The sequence below is a fragment of the Vigna unguiculata genome, chromosome 5, assembly GCF_004118075.2.
Source record: "Vigna unguiculata cultivar IT97K-499-35 chromosome 5, ASM411807v1, whole genome shotgun sequence".
NCBI classification, from domain to species: Eukaryota; Viridiplantae; Streptophyta; class Magnoliopsida; order Fabales; family Fabaceae; genus Vigna; species Vigna unguiculata.
The window spans coordinates 13,506,442-13,526,135 of record NC_040283.1 but is presented as its reverse complement, the minus strand read 5'-3'; the positions used below and the strand labels follow the sequence as shown (position 1 = coordinate 13,526,135).

General features: G+C 30.9%; 1 protein-coding gene and 1 long non-coding RNA gene across 21 annotated transcripts; one reads left to right on the top strand and one right to left on the bottom strand.

The window, feature by feature from the left end:
- Positions 1–430: 430 nt before the first annotated feature.
- Positions 431–1,121, bottom strand: LOC114183299. Its single transcript, XM_028070269.1, has 2 exons — positions 853–1,121; positions 431–763 (listed from the first exon to the last, which is right to left on the bottom strand). The coding sequence occupies exons 1-2, from the start codon at positions 1,075–1,077 to the stop codon at positions 443–445; spliced, it is 546 nt and encodes a 181-aa protein (XP_027926070.1). The 5' UTR covers positions 1,078–1,121; the 3' UTR covers positions 431–442.
- Positions 1,122–12,863: 11,742 nt separating this feature from the next.
- On the top strand, positions 12,864–18,903 carry LOC114184997. 20 transcript variants are annotated; one of them, XR_003604722.1, is made up of 8 exons: positions 12,870–14,438; positions 15,548–15,620; positions 16,039–16,138; positions 16,347–16,492; positions 16,578–16,640; positions 16,742–16,884; positions 17,392–17,474; positions 18,183–18,903. It is a non-coding gene; the product is annotated as an uncharacterized LOC114184997 (long non-coding RNA). The 20 variants fall into 20 exon arrangements; XR_003604730.1 differs by having other exon boundaries at positions 12,864–13,053; positions 14,333–14,438; positions 16,090–16,138; positions 16,578–17,474; XR_003604720.1 differs by having other exon boundaries at positions 12,864–13,053; positions 14,333–14,438; positions 16,578–17,474.
- The last annotated feature ends 791 nt before the right edge of the window (positions 18,904–19,694 follow it).

Below are 19,694 nucleotides of genomic sequence, written 5' to 3'. Positions count from 1 at the left end.
GTATTGTATTTGGTGCACTTTCATGTTTAAGTACAATGGTTGGATTCAAAGAATTGACAGGATGAATGATTATGTATTTTGGTGCACTTTCATGTTTAAGTGAAATTGTTGGATTCAAAACATTGACAGGATGACTGATTATGTATTTTGGTACATTTTCAGTTTAGTGCATTGACAGGATATAAAAACATTAAATATGACTCATACCGCATAATTTATGACTCATACCGCATAATTTATGGCTCATACCGTATAATTTATGACTCATATCGCATAATTTATGACTCATACCGTATAATTTATGACTCATACCGCATAATTTATGACTCATACCGTATAATTTATGACTCATACCGCATAATTTAGAACTAAATCTGTTTAATTCATTTGAAAACATTAAATAACACAAAAGTTCAACCACCCCATACAACACGTTAGGTCTTTACAATAATAGTGATATAACTATCACATTCATAACGCATACAACAACCATCATCCCTAACATCAACTTCATCCACTTTTGCAAACGAACTATAGTCTCATCTAGTTTCCTAGTTATGATCCATCCACCATCTCTTTCTCTCATATTTACCACATCTTTTTCTTCAATCTTCTCTACTTTCAGCACTTTATTCCCTCCAAAATCTTTTTCTTCCATTTTCACCACATCTTTTTCTTCCATCTGCATCATATCTCTTTCTTCGATTTCCTGTTCAATAAACCATTGGAAAAAATTGCAGCCACCCAAATCTTGAGACCCACTCTGTTCCACAAAATACCACAATCACGTTATCATTTTTTCATGCCAGAAAACTTAAATTGAACAAAAAATGAATTTTTCCCACATCTTACCTTAAACTTAGGACATCCCCAAAATTGTTTGCCCCTATTCTTAGGGGTTTTTGCTGTTCTCAATACAGCTGTCTGACCACAGTAGCACATGGGCTTAATAGCAAAAATCCTTGCGCCACAGCCATGGGAAGATCCACCACCGTGAGATGAACGACCACCATCATACCCACCACTAGGTTGCTTCCCCCCACATGTGCAAGATCCAGACGAATTTGAAAATGACATAGCTACTTTACTTTTTCTTTCTTCAATTGCTAGGGCAAAGTCATAAGCATTGCCTCTTCTTATATACACGTCAACAACAATGAAATTTATCAACAAATTACACGTGTACTGTTCAATATTACATCACAGCAACATCAAACGCCGTTTCACAGTACCTGACGGAAATGGTTTATTTAATACAAATTTTCAAACTTAAGGACTCAATTGGGACAATTTTGAAGCTGAGGACCCAATTGAGATTTCTTAACCAAAACGAGAACTTTGCGTGTCATTAAACCTTATTTCAACTTCGGTTCAAGTATTTTGGGTGAGAAAAAAAAATTAAACAATACAGTTCCTAAGCCAACACATTAAGACAAAGAATCAATTTAGACGAAAGTCATCCGCATAAATGGAGAAGAACCCTAAACCCTAATCCTAACATTTTTATTGAAACAAACCAAATCAAGTTCTGACCTTCATAAAAATCGAACTTAACGATGAAGTTCCCAAGCGCTACGATACACCGCAGTTGCGGCGGAGCGGAGCGGTGCAATTCCAACGATGCGGTGCAGGTCCAGTGAGATGCAATGTATGGAGATGGGATTGAGGTGCAGTGGAAGTTTCTGTGAGACCTAACCTAACGGATACAAATAAGAGAGGAAGGGAAAGAAGAAAGGGAGAAAGAAAAGCTTCCAGAAAAAAACTTAAGGAGCTTTAAAAATTCAAACATTAAAATGATATAAATTTTTCACATATTACTAATTTTTAATTTCTCTAGTGAAAAATAAAATAATATATATAAAACTGTTACAAATATTTTAAAAAAGAAGAAATATAAATAAAAATAAGTCAAAAATAAACATATGCAAAATTATGTTTAATGGGATTAGGAAATAAGGTTTTGAACAATTCTAAATATAACAAATATAATTTTTAAATAAAAAAATTAAATTATATATAATAATAAAGTATATTTTTATAATTTGTTAATATATTGATAGCTTTTTTATTTTTTTATAAATTTTTTTCTTTAGAATAGTTTTATTTTTTAAATATAAATTATATTTGTTAGTTACCGAAAAACACGTGTCTTATTTTATTATATATTTTAATTAAATTATTAATATTTATCATTTATCATTTATATTTCAATATATATAATTATATTTAAAAAATTAATTTTAAAATATTTAAATTAAAAATAATTTTAAAATATTTAAATTAAATGTAATTTTAAAATATTTAAATTAAAAATAGTTTTAAAATATTTAAATTAAATGTAATTTAAAATATTTAAATTAAAAATAGTTTTAAAATATTTAAATTGAAAGTAATTTTAAAATATTTAAATTAAAAATAATTTTCCAATGTTTAAATTATTTTTGTTTTAAATATTTAAATTAATTATAATTTTAAAATATTTAAACTAAAAATAATATTTAAATATTTAAATTTAAATATATATATATATATATATATATATATATACTAAAATTAAAAATAGATTTAGTATGATTTTAATTGAGAATGATTGACTACAAATATATTCTTTAGTAAATTTATAGCTATTTTGCTACGAACTAGCTATTTTTTAGAATGATTAACTCCCTTGGTCCATGTTTTTGTTGAAAAATATTAAATAGGTCCTAAGATTTTTTTTAGTCTCAATTAGGTCCATATTTTTGAAAATGTGTAATAGGCTCATTCTGTTAGTATAAAGTTAACGGTGTTAAGGATATGTCACGTGTCAGCTCCACATTTTTTTGAATTTTTTTGATTTTTTTTAAAATTTTTTAATTTTTAAATTTTTTTTTTGAATTTTTTTTTTGAAAATTATTCATGCCACGTGTCACGTCAATATTGTGCCACGTGTCAAGTCAGTAAGGTGACACGTGTCAAATCATGATCTGAATCTCAATTTGGTCCATATATTTGTTATTTTTATTACATTTCAGTCCAATTTAAAAAAAAATTAAAATATATTTATTTTAACTTTTTACAAAATTATTTTAAAATTTTATATTTAAATTTATAAAATTGTTAATTTTAAACCAACTCTAACATTTGTATATAAATTATTTAAAACAATTTTGTAACAAGTTAAAATAAATATTTTAAAATTTTAAAAAAAATATATAAAATAAACTTAATATTATTAAAATGTTTAATAAAAATATCATCATAAAATTTATAGAAAAGTTAAATTTGATCTCAATTTGGAAAGGATAAAATTTAAAATTTAAAAAAAATGGACTGAAATATAATTAAAATAACAAATATATGGACCAAATTGATATTCAAACAATGACTTGACACGTGTCACCTTACTGATTTGAAACGTGACACAATATTGATGCGACACGTGGCATGAATAATTTTCAAAAAAAAATTAAAAAAATAATAAAAAAAATTAAAAAATTCAAAAAAATGAGAAGTTGACACGTGGCATATCCTTAACACTGTTAACTCTATATTGACGGAATGGGCCCAATTGTTACACATTTTCAAAAATATGGACCTAATTGAGACTAAAAAAAATCTTAGGACCTATTTGAGATTTTTTAACAAAAATATGGACCAAGGGAGTATTTTAACCTTTAAAATATTTAAATTAAAAATAGTTTTAAAATATTTAAATTAAATGTAATTTTAAAATATTTAAATTAAAAATAGTTTTAAAATATTTAAATTGAAAGTAATTTTAAAAATTTTAAATTAAATATAATTTTAAAATATTTAAATTAAAAATAATTTTTCAATGTTTAAATTAATTTTGTTTTAAATATTTAAATTAATTATAATTTAAAAATATTTAAACTAAAAATAATATTTAAATATTTAAATTTAAATATATATATATATATATATATATATATATTTACTAAAATTAAAAATAGTTTTAGTATGATTTTAATTGAGAATGATTAACTACAAATATATTTTTTAGTAAATTTATAGCTATTTTGCTACGAACTAGGTATAGTTTTATTTCTTCGCTATTTTATCACAAATTAGTTAGAAATTAACTATAAATATATGTTCTAGTAAATTTGTAGCTATTTTGCTACAAAGAAGCTACAAATGGTTTCCTTCACTATTTTCTCACAAATTAGTGAGAGATTAGTTACAAATATATATTATGGTAAATATGTAGTTATTTTACTACAAACACGATACAATTTTATTCTCTCGCTATTTCTTCGCAAATTAGAGAAAGATTAGCTACATCATCCCGCTCGGTTCCTATTACACTTCTAATCATGTTTGTTATACCTTTAATAGTTATTCTTTCCCCACCAAATAGTGAACCAACTAACCCACATCCATATACATCAAATTCTACTTTTTCACCAACTACACCTAACCCCAAAGTAAAACAAACATCAACCACAGATAAAGGCACAAGGTGCTTCCATATGTGAAAGGATTGTTCACCCTCATCCCATCGCCGAAGTAGCTCAACTAGTAGAGGACTGCAGATATCTAAAGACCTCTCTAACTCCAAACACCATTTGAAAGGGGTGAGTCCTATACGTCTTCTGTCTCCATCAGTCAACACGTTGTTTATCTCCACAATGTGCTTTGTGTTCACAAAATTTATCGGCCGAACCTTCCATTCAATTTTACGAAATTAAATCATGCTCAACAACCATATTATCATGCACAAAATCGAAGACCATATAATAATTAACAGCACTAACCCTGTCTTCTTCTTCAACGTCCGATTTTTCCCCCTCTTATTTCCCCTTTCGAGCCATGCTGCAACAACATCGTAAAAAAAACCAATAAACAGACAAAATCAAATCAATGGACCTCAACTACAAAACCTACAACCAAATTCAGAAACAATTTTCACTTTGCCTTACACCGAAACACCTCCACAAAACATAAATTCACCTTTCCTCTCTGTTACCTGGCGCCGGCAACCGTAAAGAAAATGAACTTAAGGAACACAAACTTTTTTTTCATCATAATAGCGACACACGTAAAAAAAAAAACCCAAAACCAGAACTTCATCTGTTTACACAATGCAGTAACGCAATAATGGACGAAAGCGAAGGGTTTGGGTGAAAACAAAACTCCACCTTAAAAACGAACTGTCGACGTCGTCTTCGTTCTACCGCTTATTCCGTTACGAAGTTGGGATTTTTTAGGGATTCCGTTCTTCTACCTATGAGGACGCCCATGAACACCACAACAAACCTCGACGAATGAAATTTTCGCACACAGCCTCGTTCTCTGCTTTTCTTCCGCTGCCCAAGTGCTTTTCCTTCTGCTTCCGCTACCAACTTCGCATTTTTGTACAAGTGGGTTGAGTGAAAAGACCACCGCTTCTGCAAAAGCTGAAGGCACCGCTTGGTTGCTTCGATTGGGTTGAAAGATGGTTCGTGCCTGAGAGAAAAAAAATCAAATGTTTCGATTTTAGAGGTGGTTCGCGCGTTGTCTTTCCTCATGCACACGCGGGTCGCAGCATGTCCTTCAGTTTCTTTTTTCAATAACATTTTAAAATAAAGCCATAGTGCCACGTAGCAGGTAAAAAAAGGGTTAAAAATTTCGGGTCAAAGTAACATTTCCCTAAATCTAAAGCTTTTATGTTCTTTCTTAATTGAATAATATAGTAATTATTATATAATTACTATATTTAAATGAATAAGTTTTAAATATATATATATATATATATATATATATATATATATATATATATTGAAAAGCTTAATAATTTAAAGAAATAATTAAATAATTATATGATAATATATATTAAATTATTTTTTTATGTAAATATTTGAATATTAAAATGTATAATAATAATTAAATTGATACGTGGTTATAAGTTTATGGAATTGTTATAGGTAATGTTCAGGTAAATGAATATTTGTTGTATTGAAGAAAACTGATTCTATTTTGTAGTTGTGTTTTATTTTATTTTATGATTTAAGTAAATACAACCTTTCATGTTCTTGTCCATGTGTATATCCATTCTTGTCTGACATCCTTTTGTTATGTAATAACAATGTACTTATTGTTTATAAGAAGAATATTCAAGTAGAGTAGAAGTAAAACTAAAAACATAAAAGAACATGACAATAAAAAGATGCTATAGAAGTAAAATTGATTTCCCTGAACAAACAAATTGAAGCTGAAATTATGTAGTGTACCCATCCAACTTTATTTGTTTTATTTTATTGTAACAATCTTTTAGTAAAAAAAAAAAATACACTACATATAATTGGAGATGCAGATGTGCATTATTCATTCATACTTGAAAAAATATATCTTTATTGATAAAAGTACATTTCAATTTCTCACATGATAATATCTTCAAATAACTCGTGTTATCATTATAATTCTTCTTCCTACTCATCTTTTGTCTGTTATAATCATTGTTGGAAGTTAACCTTGACTAATATGCAATTGGTTTCCAATCAAAAATCAAAATTCATTGTGATCCAATACTTGATTAAGATATAAAGAATGTTAACAACACACTCTTTCTAAGGCATCCTTTATAATACACTTTATTATTGGTTAAATCTCATTAGAAACTTCAGAATGAGTGGGACTCAAAAAATAAGAAGACACCCAAATATTATGATTTTCATAAATTCAACCGATAGTATCTAGTGTAAAAAAAATGTCCCGCTAACAATTTTCTAAATGCATTGTAGCTGCCAAGTACCCAATGCAATTTTTCATATATTACACAAAATGATGGCTAATGCTCGAACTGTCCTAAACAACAATCACCTACAAAGCCAACATATCCTCTTCACTTTCAATTTTGACAACAATCTTTGGCTGCGCAGACATCTCCCATCGGCACATTGATAAAAGCTTTAGAATGAATGTATGCAATGCAGAGTGGCCTTCAAGTGCAATCAACAGAGAAGGAGCATTTGGTGCTCGATGAAGGAGCATTTTATAAAGACCTAACTTTGCATGACTGCCAAAACAACAGAGAGAAAGTTGTGAGTTCAAACAAATTATCAGGTTTTCGTTGAATATTAATAACATAAAAGTCCATAGAAATTTCCCTCCTTAGACAACTTCTGCATTCTATTCATGATAAATGTATTTTCTACAAACACATAAAGTAAGAAAACCAAATTAATTTGTGTTTTCAGTGAGCTTGTATAACGATACACAAAGGCCAAACCACTGATATCAACCTACAAATAGAATTGTTGATGTAAATTATTAACTTGCGAAAGACACTTATTAGTGTTTCCAAAAGCAGGTTATCCAATCAACATTCAACTTGTGAATTACCAAACAAATTTTCTAATCATGAATCATATTTGTAAGCGATTCAGGACAACAAAAATAACTAAAACATATAAGCTATATCAAACATAATTTAGCCTGGTTATATTTGAAACATATCAAGCTTTAAACTAAACTAATCAGGATAGAGGGGGCTAACCTTAACTGGACTTCCTAACAGGTAGTCCAGCTTAGATTTTGACCAAAGAAGAGGTGATTCCACTGAAAGCTGGTCCCTACCTCGTTCACGATCAAGCTCTCTGATGTATGGATACTAGAAAGATTTCTTCCCCTGTTTTTTTCTCATACATAAGATATAATGCCAAGCACGCCAATTCAGACAATTTGTTTGTTGTCAATAGCTCAACTGCAATAAGGGTGAAAGTAACACGGAATAAATTCCAATTTTAAAACATTTTAATAATCAATACATTGCTTTAATTACACTTGGACAACACTGACACACAAATTGTTTTTTCCAATGAGAAAAAAAATTCAAGATTAGGTGTTTTCCAAATTCATTTCCATGTTGCCCAAAATGGCCACACCTACTCCAAACACTTTCCAATGTCCCGCTAACACAAAAAACGATTGACGAAATGATTTGCTTGTTGAAAAAAAATGCAAGCATATGGTTACTACACATAATACTAAAAAAATGCATCACACCCTCATAAACTAACCTTGAAGTTATTTAGGCATTGTCCTTAAGACTAATCAACTGATAAGGTTAAGAAATTTGTTGGAGGGCTACCCAACACTCACATATTCCAACTCCATACAAACATATTCAGTTCATTTCTTAGGCCAATTTGAAAAAAAAAATGTAAAGAAGAAATCTAACAAAGTAGACACATTAATTGTTTTGTAAGTCTTCTAGTTACTCAAATGAAGTACCAACATTCGGTTAACAAAATATGATTTTTTTTTCTATTGGCATTTAGTTAAAAGATGTGATTGAAGATTAAAAAAAAAACTCAAATAGTTTGCTTGCCATTATCTGTAGTATCTACACCTCGTTCACTTCCAGCCAGATTTATAAAAGATAGTTTGCCCACAAGTCTAGAAAAGTGGTTCCCATGTATCATCTATTCACTTCGAGAGATTTATAATTAAAAGCTAAATGAACTAATCAGGTTAATCAAATAATTATAAATAAGGTGTATCATATCAGATAATTATAAATCAATGATCTAATTTGTATGTAGATTTGTGTATCAAAATCCATACTAAAATTATATAGCAAATTGAATGCCAAAGCCTTGTTTTTTCATACACGATCCATAGTATTATGCAGTTCCATGACTTGATGTAGAAAGGTTATCTCAGCCTTTAAATGACAACTCAAGAGATTCAACACATTAATTACTATGATTATTTGTATCTTTTCAAATTTGTATATTTTAACAATGAAATCAGATAACTATGCAAGAAATAAGTCTATGGATGTATGTGAAATAAAGAAATATCATCAAACAACACACCTCATGTCATTGGCAATAAAAATTCAATAGTTTAAAAACAAATATGGAAAAAGAATACTCATATAGAATCTTAACATATAGGCCTATTAGTATATAATAAAGACAAAAAAAAATTTATGTCTAACTAATTTGGAGAATTTGTGTTAACAAACCTGCAAAACTTCCCAAATCATCAAAACATCATTTGACAAATCATATTTAAACGATAAAAAATTTTATAAAGGCATTCAACTTAAATAATTTTAGAACCTAAATAACTCTAAAAAATTTGAATGCATACACATTTCTAGATAAATAAACTATAATTTTAGAACCCAAATAACTCTAAAAAATTTAAATGCATGCACATTTTTAGATAAATAAAATAAAATGCGTTCAAAATATTAATATCAACGTCATTAAAAAATATTTAAGATTAATATGCACAATTAAAAGGTGAATAAAATTGGAAGTAAATAACGATATTAGTATAGCTAATAAAAATAAAACAAATAATAAAAAAATTGAAAGTATAGATTTTTTTGAAAAACATTATTTGTTAACTTAACACAATCACTGTATTAAGCATTTTCTTAATAAAGTAGATAATATTCGAGTACACAACATTTTCTTGATTCTACAATACTTGATTCCAATTATAAGCACTTGCGATATAACAGTATAAAAGAGGATTTCAATTCAAAATGGTGGAGCGAAAAACATATATGAAATCTACACTTGTATATTATTATTTTTTTTCAAAATTAAACATTCAAAATGGTACGTTCTAAAATTTGTTGTGGAGTCATAATAAAACATTGCTTTTATAATCTAAAAATTAAACAATTTTACTATGTCATATATGTTAGTAGCATCTACCTCTCAATTTCAAATTCAAGGAAAAGCATAATACTGAGGAGCTCTTGTCACTACAACCAAAAGTAAACAAATTCAATGTAAAAAATTAAATTCCACACCTTTACAATAATATGACTAAAAGAATGAAAAATGAGTTCATAATGCTAATACTATACATAGGAATGCAACTTCTTAAAAAAATTAGTAAGAAATACCCAAGCTTTTAATTTGATCCAATATGAAGCAGAGGATGATCTAAGATTGTTTGATCCAATAACGTAAAATGAGACATTTCATGAGGTTTCAAAGCCTCAAACTTTGGCTTGAGGAGCAAAACTTTGGCTTCTAATGGGACTATTTCAACTTTCATGGATGAGTGTGCCTAACTATCTCAACGTAGAAATTAAACCACTTCTGTAGTCATCACCACACTATGTCAGCAACAAATAACAATGCTTTGTTTCTTTATTACTATACATTTGTTAATTCTTCAATCAAGAGGAAATAAAGAGTATTGAGGTTGATTCATGAACCAAATGAAAAAAAAAAATTAAACACAACCTTCACTTTCATCTTCATCCGCAATGAAGATTTAGGGAGGGAATAAGACTAGCAAAGGAACACAACTTAGCCGGTATTTGAAGGGACTAATACTAAAATCCAATGTAATAGTCATGCACCCTAATTAAACACTAAAATCTTACCTGATGAAAGTTAAAAAAAACTTTGCACTTGTGCTCAAAATGACATCAATCAACTATCGCATTCGTGCTTGAGACCAAAGAAGGAGAACAACTAAGCAGGGGAAAAGATTGAGCAATATCAGAAATCATAACACCACGTGACATTAATAGTACAGGAAATTTTGTTTTCTTTTACACACATCATAACTTTTCCTATTAGGGATGACAACGGGGCGGGGCAGGGACGGGTTTCACTATCCCATACCCATCCCCACAAAAAAATTCATCTTCATCCCCATACTCAAACCCAACGGGTATCAAACTTTTGTCTCATCCCCATCCCCACCGGGTAACGGGTATAATCTCGTACCCATACCCGTACCCGTGTTCTAACAACTTCAATATTAATTTTTATAAGAGAAAAAAATTATGGTAAAGAAAACATAATATTATCAAATATTCAATATTAGGAGGATGATTGTTTCTTCCATATTTTAAATGTTTGTTTAGTTCAATTTTGTAAATTCTAATGAATCTCTTTTTTATACACTAATAAAAGTTATAATACATCATTTGATCAAAATGACACAAAGAATAAATAATAAACACAATAATAAAATTTTGACATAGAAAATCAAATGTATAATTAAGGTATGATCAGATGAAAAATACCTTAGAGAACTAGGAGAACTTTTCAAATATCAACATATATACTCAATAGTTGAAAAATAACGAAAATTATTTTAATGAAACAAAAGAGTTCTTCAAATTAAACAAAAATTAATAATAATAAGTAAATAATTTTTTTTATATTACCTTAAATTGAGAGTATAAACATTCTCATGTGAAAGGAAAATATATAATAAATAAAAATATTAAAAAATAATAGAAATATTCAAATGTGAGGCATAAAAAATTTTTAATTAACATAAATCATTTTAACATAATTACATAAAAGTTCTGATAAGATAAAAAATATATTGGGGATTCTCCGTCAAAACGGGAACGGGTTCGGGTAATACCCACGGGGACGAGTTTATTTGCCATCTCTATTTCCTATATTTCTAGTAAGAGGAACACAAATTAATTTCCTATATTTTGGAATAACAGGAACACAAATAAAAAAGCAATTTTGAATTCAATCATGAAAAGATCACAATAATCTCTACAAAGTTAAGCGATTACAACCTTCAGAAAATAAGAAAAAAAAAACTGGAATTTTAGAAAATCATACTGAAGTCATTTCAAATATACAAAAGAAAATAAAAAAAAATACAAAAAGTAAACAAACCATACCTTAGAAAACTATCAATATTTTACAAAAGTATAAAAAAGAATTAACAAACTACAAAGTCATTTCAAAGATTCGGGAAAAATATGACAACATAAAAACACTTTAAGAAAACTTTACCATAAAAACTATTAAATCACAACAACCATCAAGCCAAAACAATGGCGCATGGAAATGGAAAGAAAACAATCACCCCATTAACAAAAACAAAACCTTAACAACAAAACCTATAAAACTAAATAAACACAATCCAAATAAAAAAAAATCACAAACAAAAATCCATTTCAAAGATGAAGGACCGAGGGCAATAAGACATGCAAACAAATCAATCACATCAAATGCAAAAATGGAAACAAAGAGTCACTGATCAAGATGACAAAACCTTGACAGACACAACAAAAGTCAAAACAAAACATATAAACATCAGTGCAGTAAGGGCTTTTTGTCCCGGTTATTTTTCTCATTTTGCTTCGGGTCTGAAACCGAGACATATTAGGACGATCTTTTGGCCTCGGTTGTTACCCGAGGCCATATAGTCCCTTTTATGCCTCAGTTGTTAGCAAACTAGTGTCATATAGTCCATTTTTTGCCTCGGGTCAAGTAGGACCGAAGCCATAGGTTTTAAATATTTTTTTTAATTAAAATTTTCGCAGACTCTTTGGCCTCGGTTATGGTTGGAACTGAGGCCATATAGTCCATTTTCTGTCTCGGGTCAAATATGACCGAAGCCATAGGGTACCTTTTTGCTTTGGTCTTGATAACAACCGATGTCTATTCTACTGTTTTTTTTTTTAAATAAATTTTCTGTTTTATTGTGATTCCCACATTTAAACCTGTATATTTTTTTTCACAGAGCAACACAAACCAAAACATAATATTTTCTCAAACATCTACAATCCAAAAATATTTAAAAAATAATTGAAATATACACTATCCGAATATATATATTCTAAAAAAAAAGAGTTAAATTTCAAAATTAAGATGAACAAGAGAGAAAGCACAAAAAATTGCGAGACTTCGTCCTAACAAAATTTAGTTTTTTAATATTAGCTAAAAGCTTCTTCGATCACTTTTCTATTCTGAAATGATTAGTCACGGCATCTAGAATGAATGTAGGTGCCATTGCATATTACGAGAAAAAGTGCAAATAATCTGCTACACTCAAAAAGTTCAAAAAACTAAAATAAATGACACGTGTCAATAATAATTTAGATAAGAGTATTTGAATGATATCCCTGCCAATTTATTTACTCATAGTTATAGTTATAGTTATAGTAGAAGCCTGTAAATATTCATCTCTCTCGCTTTGTGGTGATGCTCGTTCGTATGCAGTAGAAACATGCTTTCTCCTTTCAAAAATGTCAAACTCTATGTCTTTAGATCTGTCATGCCTCTACCTCTTGCTCCAATTTGAATAAAATTTTTCCCTCTGTGCGTGGTACGCTTGCACTTTTTTCTCTCTTTCAATCTTCTGAATGTAGTTTTACTTTCTCTTTGTCTAATACCCTAGTTCACTTATTTTTTTCATAAATCTCGTGTTTTACGTTGCTCTGGACAAATTGTGGCGATGGAGTGGTGATTGGATCCGATTCATGCTTTGTATGTTCGATTGGGAACTTCCCTGATATCGTTCCTTAGTTGTTCTTCCTCTTCAATCCAATCCTCCATCCACAGCCCCTCTTCCATCGTCACCAAAGAGGAACATGAATTGCAGGAATAGGAAAAGCTATTCTTTGATGTCGACGACGACAAGAACAACGAGTTGACAAAACCCTAAGCCCAAACGCGTCCTTGAACCCAATCCCACAGGTCATCCGCCTATTTCGCCATGGCGGTCCTTTTCTCGTTGTGTGTTCGCTCTTGTTCTACTTCTTCTACGTCGAGGTGTCCTCCTTGGAGAAAGTTTTACTGGGGTTGATTTTCGTGGTCGTGGCACTGTACTTTGTGTCCAAGAACAAGGGTTTGATTTTGAGATCCTTTTCCGCGGTGAAGCATTTGTGGGAGGAGAATGTAAAGCGCTTGGGGTTTTCAAAGGTGGTGGCAGCGAGGCCGGTGCAGTGGTTCAACGGATAGCCGGCTGAAGCGGGAAGGAAGGCGACGAAGATAGTGAGGGAACGGGTGTAGTTTTACAGCAATGGGGAGTCGCTTCAGGGGTTGAGACACAGTTATGGTGTTTATAGGTTCTATATGGGATCGCTTGGGAGGATCTGGTCTGTTATCCCCTTTAGTTGTTGATTTATTGGTTCCACTACCACTTTATGAGTTTTCTGCTTTCTTCTTGCATGCCTAAGTAGAACTTAAACTACCAAGTTCTAATTTAGATGCCTTGGTTGTTAGATAACTGATTGATTGGTTTCTGTTGATGATTTATGCGGCTTGTTCGATTTGTCTACTAATGGGTTGCATTGTAAAGTTATTTTCTTCTTCAATTAGCATTCATTGTTTCTTGGGAGGTTAGAGTAGACAATAACGCCTGAGGTTTTAGATGTTGTTTTTCAAAAATCTTATTTTGGATGAATTGTTGTGCTGTAGAAATGGTGACAACCTCCTTTTCTCTCCAAGAACGTAAGCCATTAAACTCTAGTGTATTTTTTCTTCCCTTAATAAGCTAGCTCCCACCCACTAACTTTTCTAGTGTTGCACATGCAACACTTGCTGGTGAGTTTTATAGCATTGTTGATCTTTGCAATGTCTCTGAAACTCGGTACTTAATGCAGACCCCTTGTGCTTCCATGATCAATGAACGTCCCCATGTAAAAGCTTGGTGGGAAGATATCTCTTATAGGCCTGCTTTCAGTAAGGTTGAGGCGGGAATGACTTTTGGTAAGAATCAAGAATGAGTGTTTCCCTGTTATGTGAGGTTCTTACAGCTAAGTTTGTTCTAGTATGTGTTCCAAGTCTTTTTTTTTTTTTTTTTTTTTTTTCATTTTCAAGTAACTAGAGTTAAGAAGGACTATGATTTCCTTTATCTTCATTTGATTAATTTAAAAATGTAATTAAGTTGTAGTTTTTAATAACATTTTTAATATATCTATTTTAAAATAGTGTTTGAACGTAATTTAAATCCTTTTGTATAATTAATTTCATGTTTATCGGATCAGTAAATAGTTTTACTTCCCATGTATGCTACTTTAATCAATTTATCAACTTTAAGTTAGTTTTTCACATGTCAACAAATAAAATAAATTATGTCAGTACAATAAATCGAAAGCTTTTATCAAAACCACTGAATATTATGCTGGAGGCTATTTTGGAGACACGACACATGGATTTGGAGTCTACCACTTTTTCAATCCACATCTGCTATTGAGAATTTGATGGTTGTGTTATCTCTTTTTGGAGCATGTTCACGTAAGCAGCTAATAACCTATGACCTATGGTTTTAATTTGTGAACTTTTAGATTCCACTGACTCACTCTTACTATGTTTAGTTGGTATTTGTTAGTACTTTTCTGGTTAAAATTTATTTGCTTTCTAATATTGAAACCTCAATTTTGCTTGGCATTGTTGTGTGATGAAAAGTACGGTTAGTTCTAGCTTCTTGGGGAAGTTCTTGAAGGAAGTACAGTGGGAATCTCAATTTTTAGCTGAAGGATTACTTTTATGCAAAAGGACTTTGATAAACAGTTTTCCATTTTATTTTATTATATTTCTGAAATGTTTCTTGGTCTTATTTTGTGTTGAATAGACAGGAATATGTGTGTGTATATATATATTCTTATTTGAGCAATAAAACCAATAAAACATGGCTACTAAAGGGGGTTGAACTTACGTACATATTATAGTTTAGTAATTACTAAGACTGAACGCCCCAAGCAAATTTGAGGAATAATTTTTCTATATCTTGTAAATAAACCTGAAAGCAAATAATTAATTTTTCTATATGTATACTTTCAAATTTACATATCTTTCTATATTTCTCATCATTTCAGGGCAACATGCAGTGTTTTACTAAGATAGGAAGCTCTTTATCCCTTCAATATTTTCTTCATCTTTTCACAACAGGTAAGGTAGAAGCCATGCTGTAAATTCTTCTTTTGTAATGTGTATTCAAATTCCTGAAAACATGTTCCCAGATTTATCCAAGATCTCTCTTCATCAATCATCATTTGAAAGTTGAAGCTAAAACAGTGGCAGCCAATTGTCAAATTTTAATGCGTCGCTATTAGTTGCAATATCTGCCCTGCACTTGAATTATTATATTGTAGGTGTGGTGGTGGAGTGCTCATATGGGGAAACACATGCTTTGACTAAATTGTAGCATGATTGATAGTACCTGAAATATAAGATTTTATAATTGCTTTGAAAACATGTGTTAGACTTTTTAATTCTCAGAATATTTTAAATTATTCTATTTTTACTCAAAACAAAAAGGTGGTATCTGAGGTGGCTTCGTATAGTTTATCTTCAATACGTCAAATAGATTATACATACACATTGAAGCCTTGAGGTGATAAATCTTTTTTGATTGAAGAGAAGCATCCATGGCAGGCATGGCCAACAGTGAGATTTCACGGCTAGAGGTTCGTACCTTGATCTATCTATATTACTGTTATATATTAGCGTATGATGAGGCAAAACTCAATTCACGAATTCGGAATATGTTTGGATACATACTTGTTTTTATAAGCACGTTGTTGGTGATAACTGTAAGTCCTATTCGTTAATTTGAGAACTTGGATAATTGATTCCTCTGGGATGGTGTTGATTCATCTCAAACCAATCTGTCAGGTGAATTCAGCAACAGCTGGTAAAGGAGGGCTTGAAATATATTCATTGTTATATGTGCACTTAGTGGTGTTTATGGAGTAACAAATGCTCATTTTCAAGGTGGAATGGTGGGAGACCTGTCCTGCATGCAACCAGAGTTCATTCAGGTCAGCCTCTGTGATATAATTATTATGAAGTTATGAAAGATTCATTAAGCTCATGAATTTCTTTGCTATGGTTTTTTTGTTACAGTCATTCCTTGCTGGTTTGGCAGCATCTGGTGTATTTTTGTGGGAATGACAAAAGCAGCATCTGGTGTTTTGAACTGATATTTAATTTCAATGTTCATAATGTCAATCATAATTCATAGATGGACCATTGTTGAGGTGTTAATCAACTACTATTTGCTTCTGTAGGGATTTTTCTTTCAAAAATCAGCCCTTTACAAGTGTAATATGGCTGGGAAACCTGCTGTGCTTACACGCATTATGGATAGTGACTGACAACTTAAGACCAACTCGTGCAGAAGCCACTGATGTTGCCAATGGTGTTTTAGATGGTAACTCACCTTTCACATGATCCTGCTAGTTAAGGGGAGTGATGAGTACTAGGATGTCCAGGAAAATTTTATCTTCTTGTTAAGTTTATATTTATATATAGCTTGAAATTTTCATATTAGAATAGCAGAAGACCATGGTGCACCACACTACCACTTTTTTCTTAGCTTCAACAACATCATTTGATAAAACATGGCCTCTCTCTGTTTTCTCTTCTTGACTTTCTTCGTTGTGTTGTCACTTAACACTGGTGAGGTTGAAGCTAGCAGAAAACTTTTGTCTTCATCACTTCCTGATTTGGGAAACATTCCCGTCTTTGAGTTTCCACCGGGAACACCATGGCCAGAATACAGGTTGCCTCCATTTTTGAAATCTAATTAGCCAACAATTCCTTCAAGTTACTACTCTTACACTCCACCTTCCAACACAAACATGGCCAAAGCTTCTTCCAAGCCTTGAGAACATGCATACAATTTGGCATCTTCTTACATATACTGTTGTTTTAGCAGCAAAATAAAAAGGTTCATGATAATGTTTTGGATTCTACAAGCAATTGGAGGGAAGCACTGGATGCGTTTCAAGAGAGTTACAGGTAATAATATCATTACATTTAATTTTACTGGAAGATTTTATTTCCTGAAATTAGAAAACTGATGGAACAAGAAATTTTTTGTATCTATAATGGAATCTGAGTAGCTGAATAAAACATGACCACCGTCTTCGTAATACTTGTATGACTTATCCCTGATTGGACTTTAGAAAAATTACATCCATATTCTTATCCTTTTTAATTTATAATTGATTGGTGGGACAGAGAGAACTTAGACGAAAACACAGACAACACTACTTTTTTTTTTAAAAAATTACTTGTACACACTTTTATACTCATTTAACATATTATTTTTCATTATAAAAAAATATATGTCAACCTACTATTATCCTTTGCTTTTCTTTTGTTATGAAAATCGAAAATAAGGATATGAATGAAAATTATAATAAAGAAAAAGGTAAATATATGTATTTTTAGGTTGTAAGTAATTGGTGAACGATTGGTAGTACAAGTCTTTGATCTCAGCATCTGTATCCACCAGAAAACAAAGCTCCTCATGAGTTGTTTCCTGCTACTGATATATAATTGATCACTTGTGATACCAAAACTGATTTTTTATTCAAATTCATTTGGTTATATATATATATATATATATGTATATATATGTATATGTATGTATGTATGTATGTATGTTGCACCACTTCATCATATGTTATGAAAAATGATCTAATGAGTGCATATGTTAACAAGTTTTGGCTGCAACATATGATTGAATTTGATACCTGAAGATCAAACACCTAAGCCAGGGCATGTAATCTGCAATTGAAAGCTCCAACCAAGTTCATCACCTCGTGAGTCATCAATTTTAAGTCCAATCATCTTTGGCACGCCCGAACACCATTTTGAAGACGATGTTCTCCATTAGCTCAAACAGCAACTGACTCAGATCCACAACCTTACCTGATGCTGCACAATTTTTCGGCGACTTCACCAACACTCTCAACTCCTCTCTCCTCAGTGGAGCAAACATCTCAACCTTTGAGGCACTCAGAAGCTCCAGAGTGCAAACTTTCCTCATGTTGCGCCAGTATGCACTGTACTCAGAAAAGGCCAAACCTTTGAAGCCATAAGAAAGAAATTCGGAGGCTTGGATTTTGGGTCTGCTGGCAAAAACAGTTTCAGGGGTTTTCAGGAACAGTTCTGCAGTTTGTGGAGAGAATCAGTATTTGTGGAGAAGGAATTTCCGGTTAAAATTCCCTGAAGTATTTGTTAGATTTTTCTTTCATTAGTTTAGTACAGCTCTTGTTTTAGCTTAGTCTAACATGCATTTCTAGGTTTGATTAGGTGAAATTTCGTACTTCTTTTATCAATGACTGATTACCTTGCTGCTTGCAATGCAATGGTAATTACAATGTACTTCTCTTGGAATTCTTCTCTAATGCATGTTTATCTGTCTCATATTTCCCTTTGAGTTTTCTTCATTTGCCATTCATTATGCAATTTGATCTATTGACTCTGCTCATTACAGTAATTTTTGTTTCCATAATGCTGAATGCTGAGTTGTATTGTATGTATGATGTCTATTACGCTCCTTTTCTGAGGAAGACAGGAAAATTCATGGGCTGTCATGGCTCTAGAAAGCACAAACATGTGTTTTCTAGTGTAAAATTTAGAGGATTTGCAATGATCATGAAAGAGGCAGAGTTTGTATTGGGTTGCTTTAGAAAGGAACATGTAGATTACATTATAGAATATATTTATAGTATGTTGTTTATCTATAGGTTGCGTGGTTCTAATTGTAGCAAATAATGAGAGAGCAAAGAAACAAATTTTGCAATATTTGCCTCCTTTTTATTTCATTATTCATCGTAAACATTATACATAAAGTAAGGTTGGTTCTCTGATGTTGATATATGATTGAAACAAGCACTTCATTGTAATAAACATCTTTAATACAGCGATGGAGAAATTTTTTAACTATATACCGTAAATAATTGTGGTTGAAAAAATATATTGGAGTGTATAAATGACAAATCATAATAGTTAACAGAGATTTCAAAATTCAGGATAGTTAACAGAGGTTTCAAAATCCAGGATAATTAACGGATGTTTCAAGACCTAGGTAGTTAGCGGAGGTCCCAAAACCTACAACACTTAACAAAGGTCTTAAAATCTTTGTTAAATACAAACTTAACGGAGGGTTTAATTCTGGATAATGTAAAACTAAACTTTCGATAAAATTATATATTTTTTGGCAGTGAT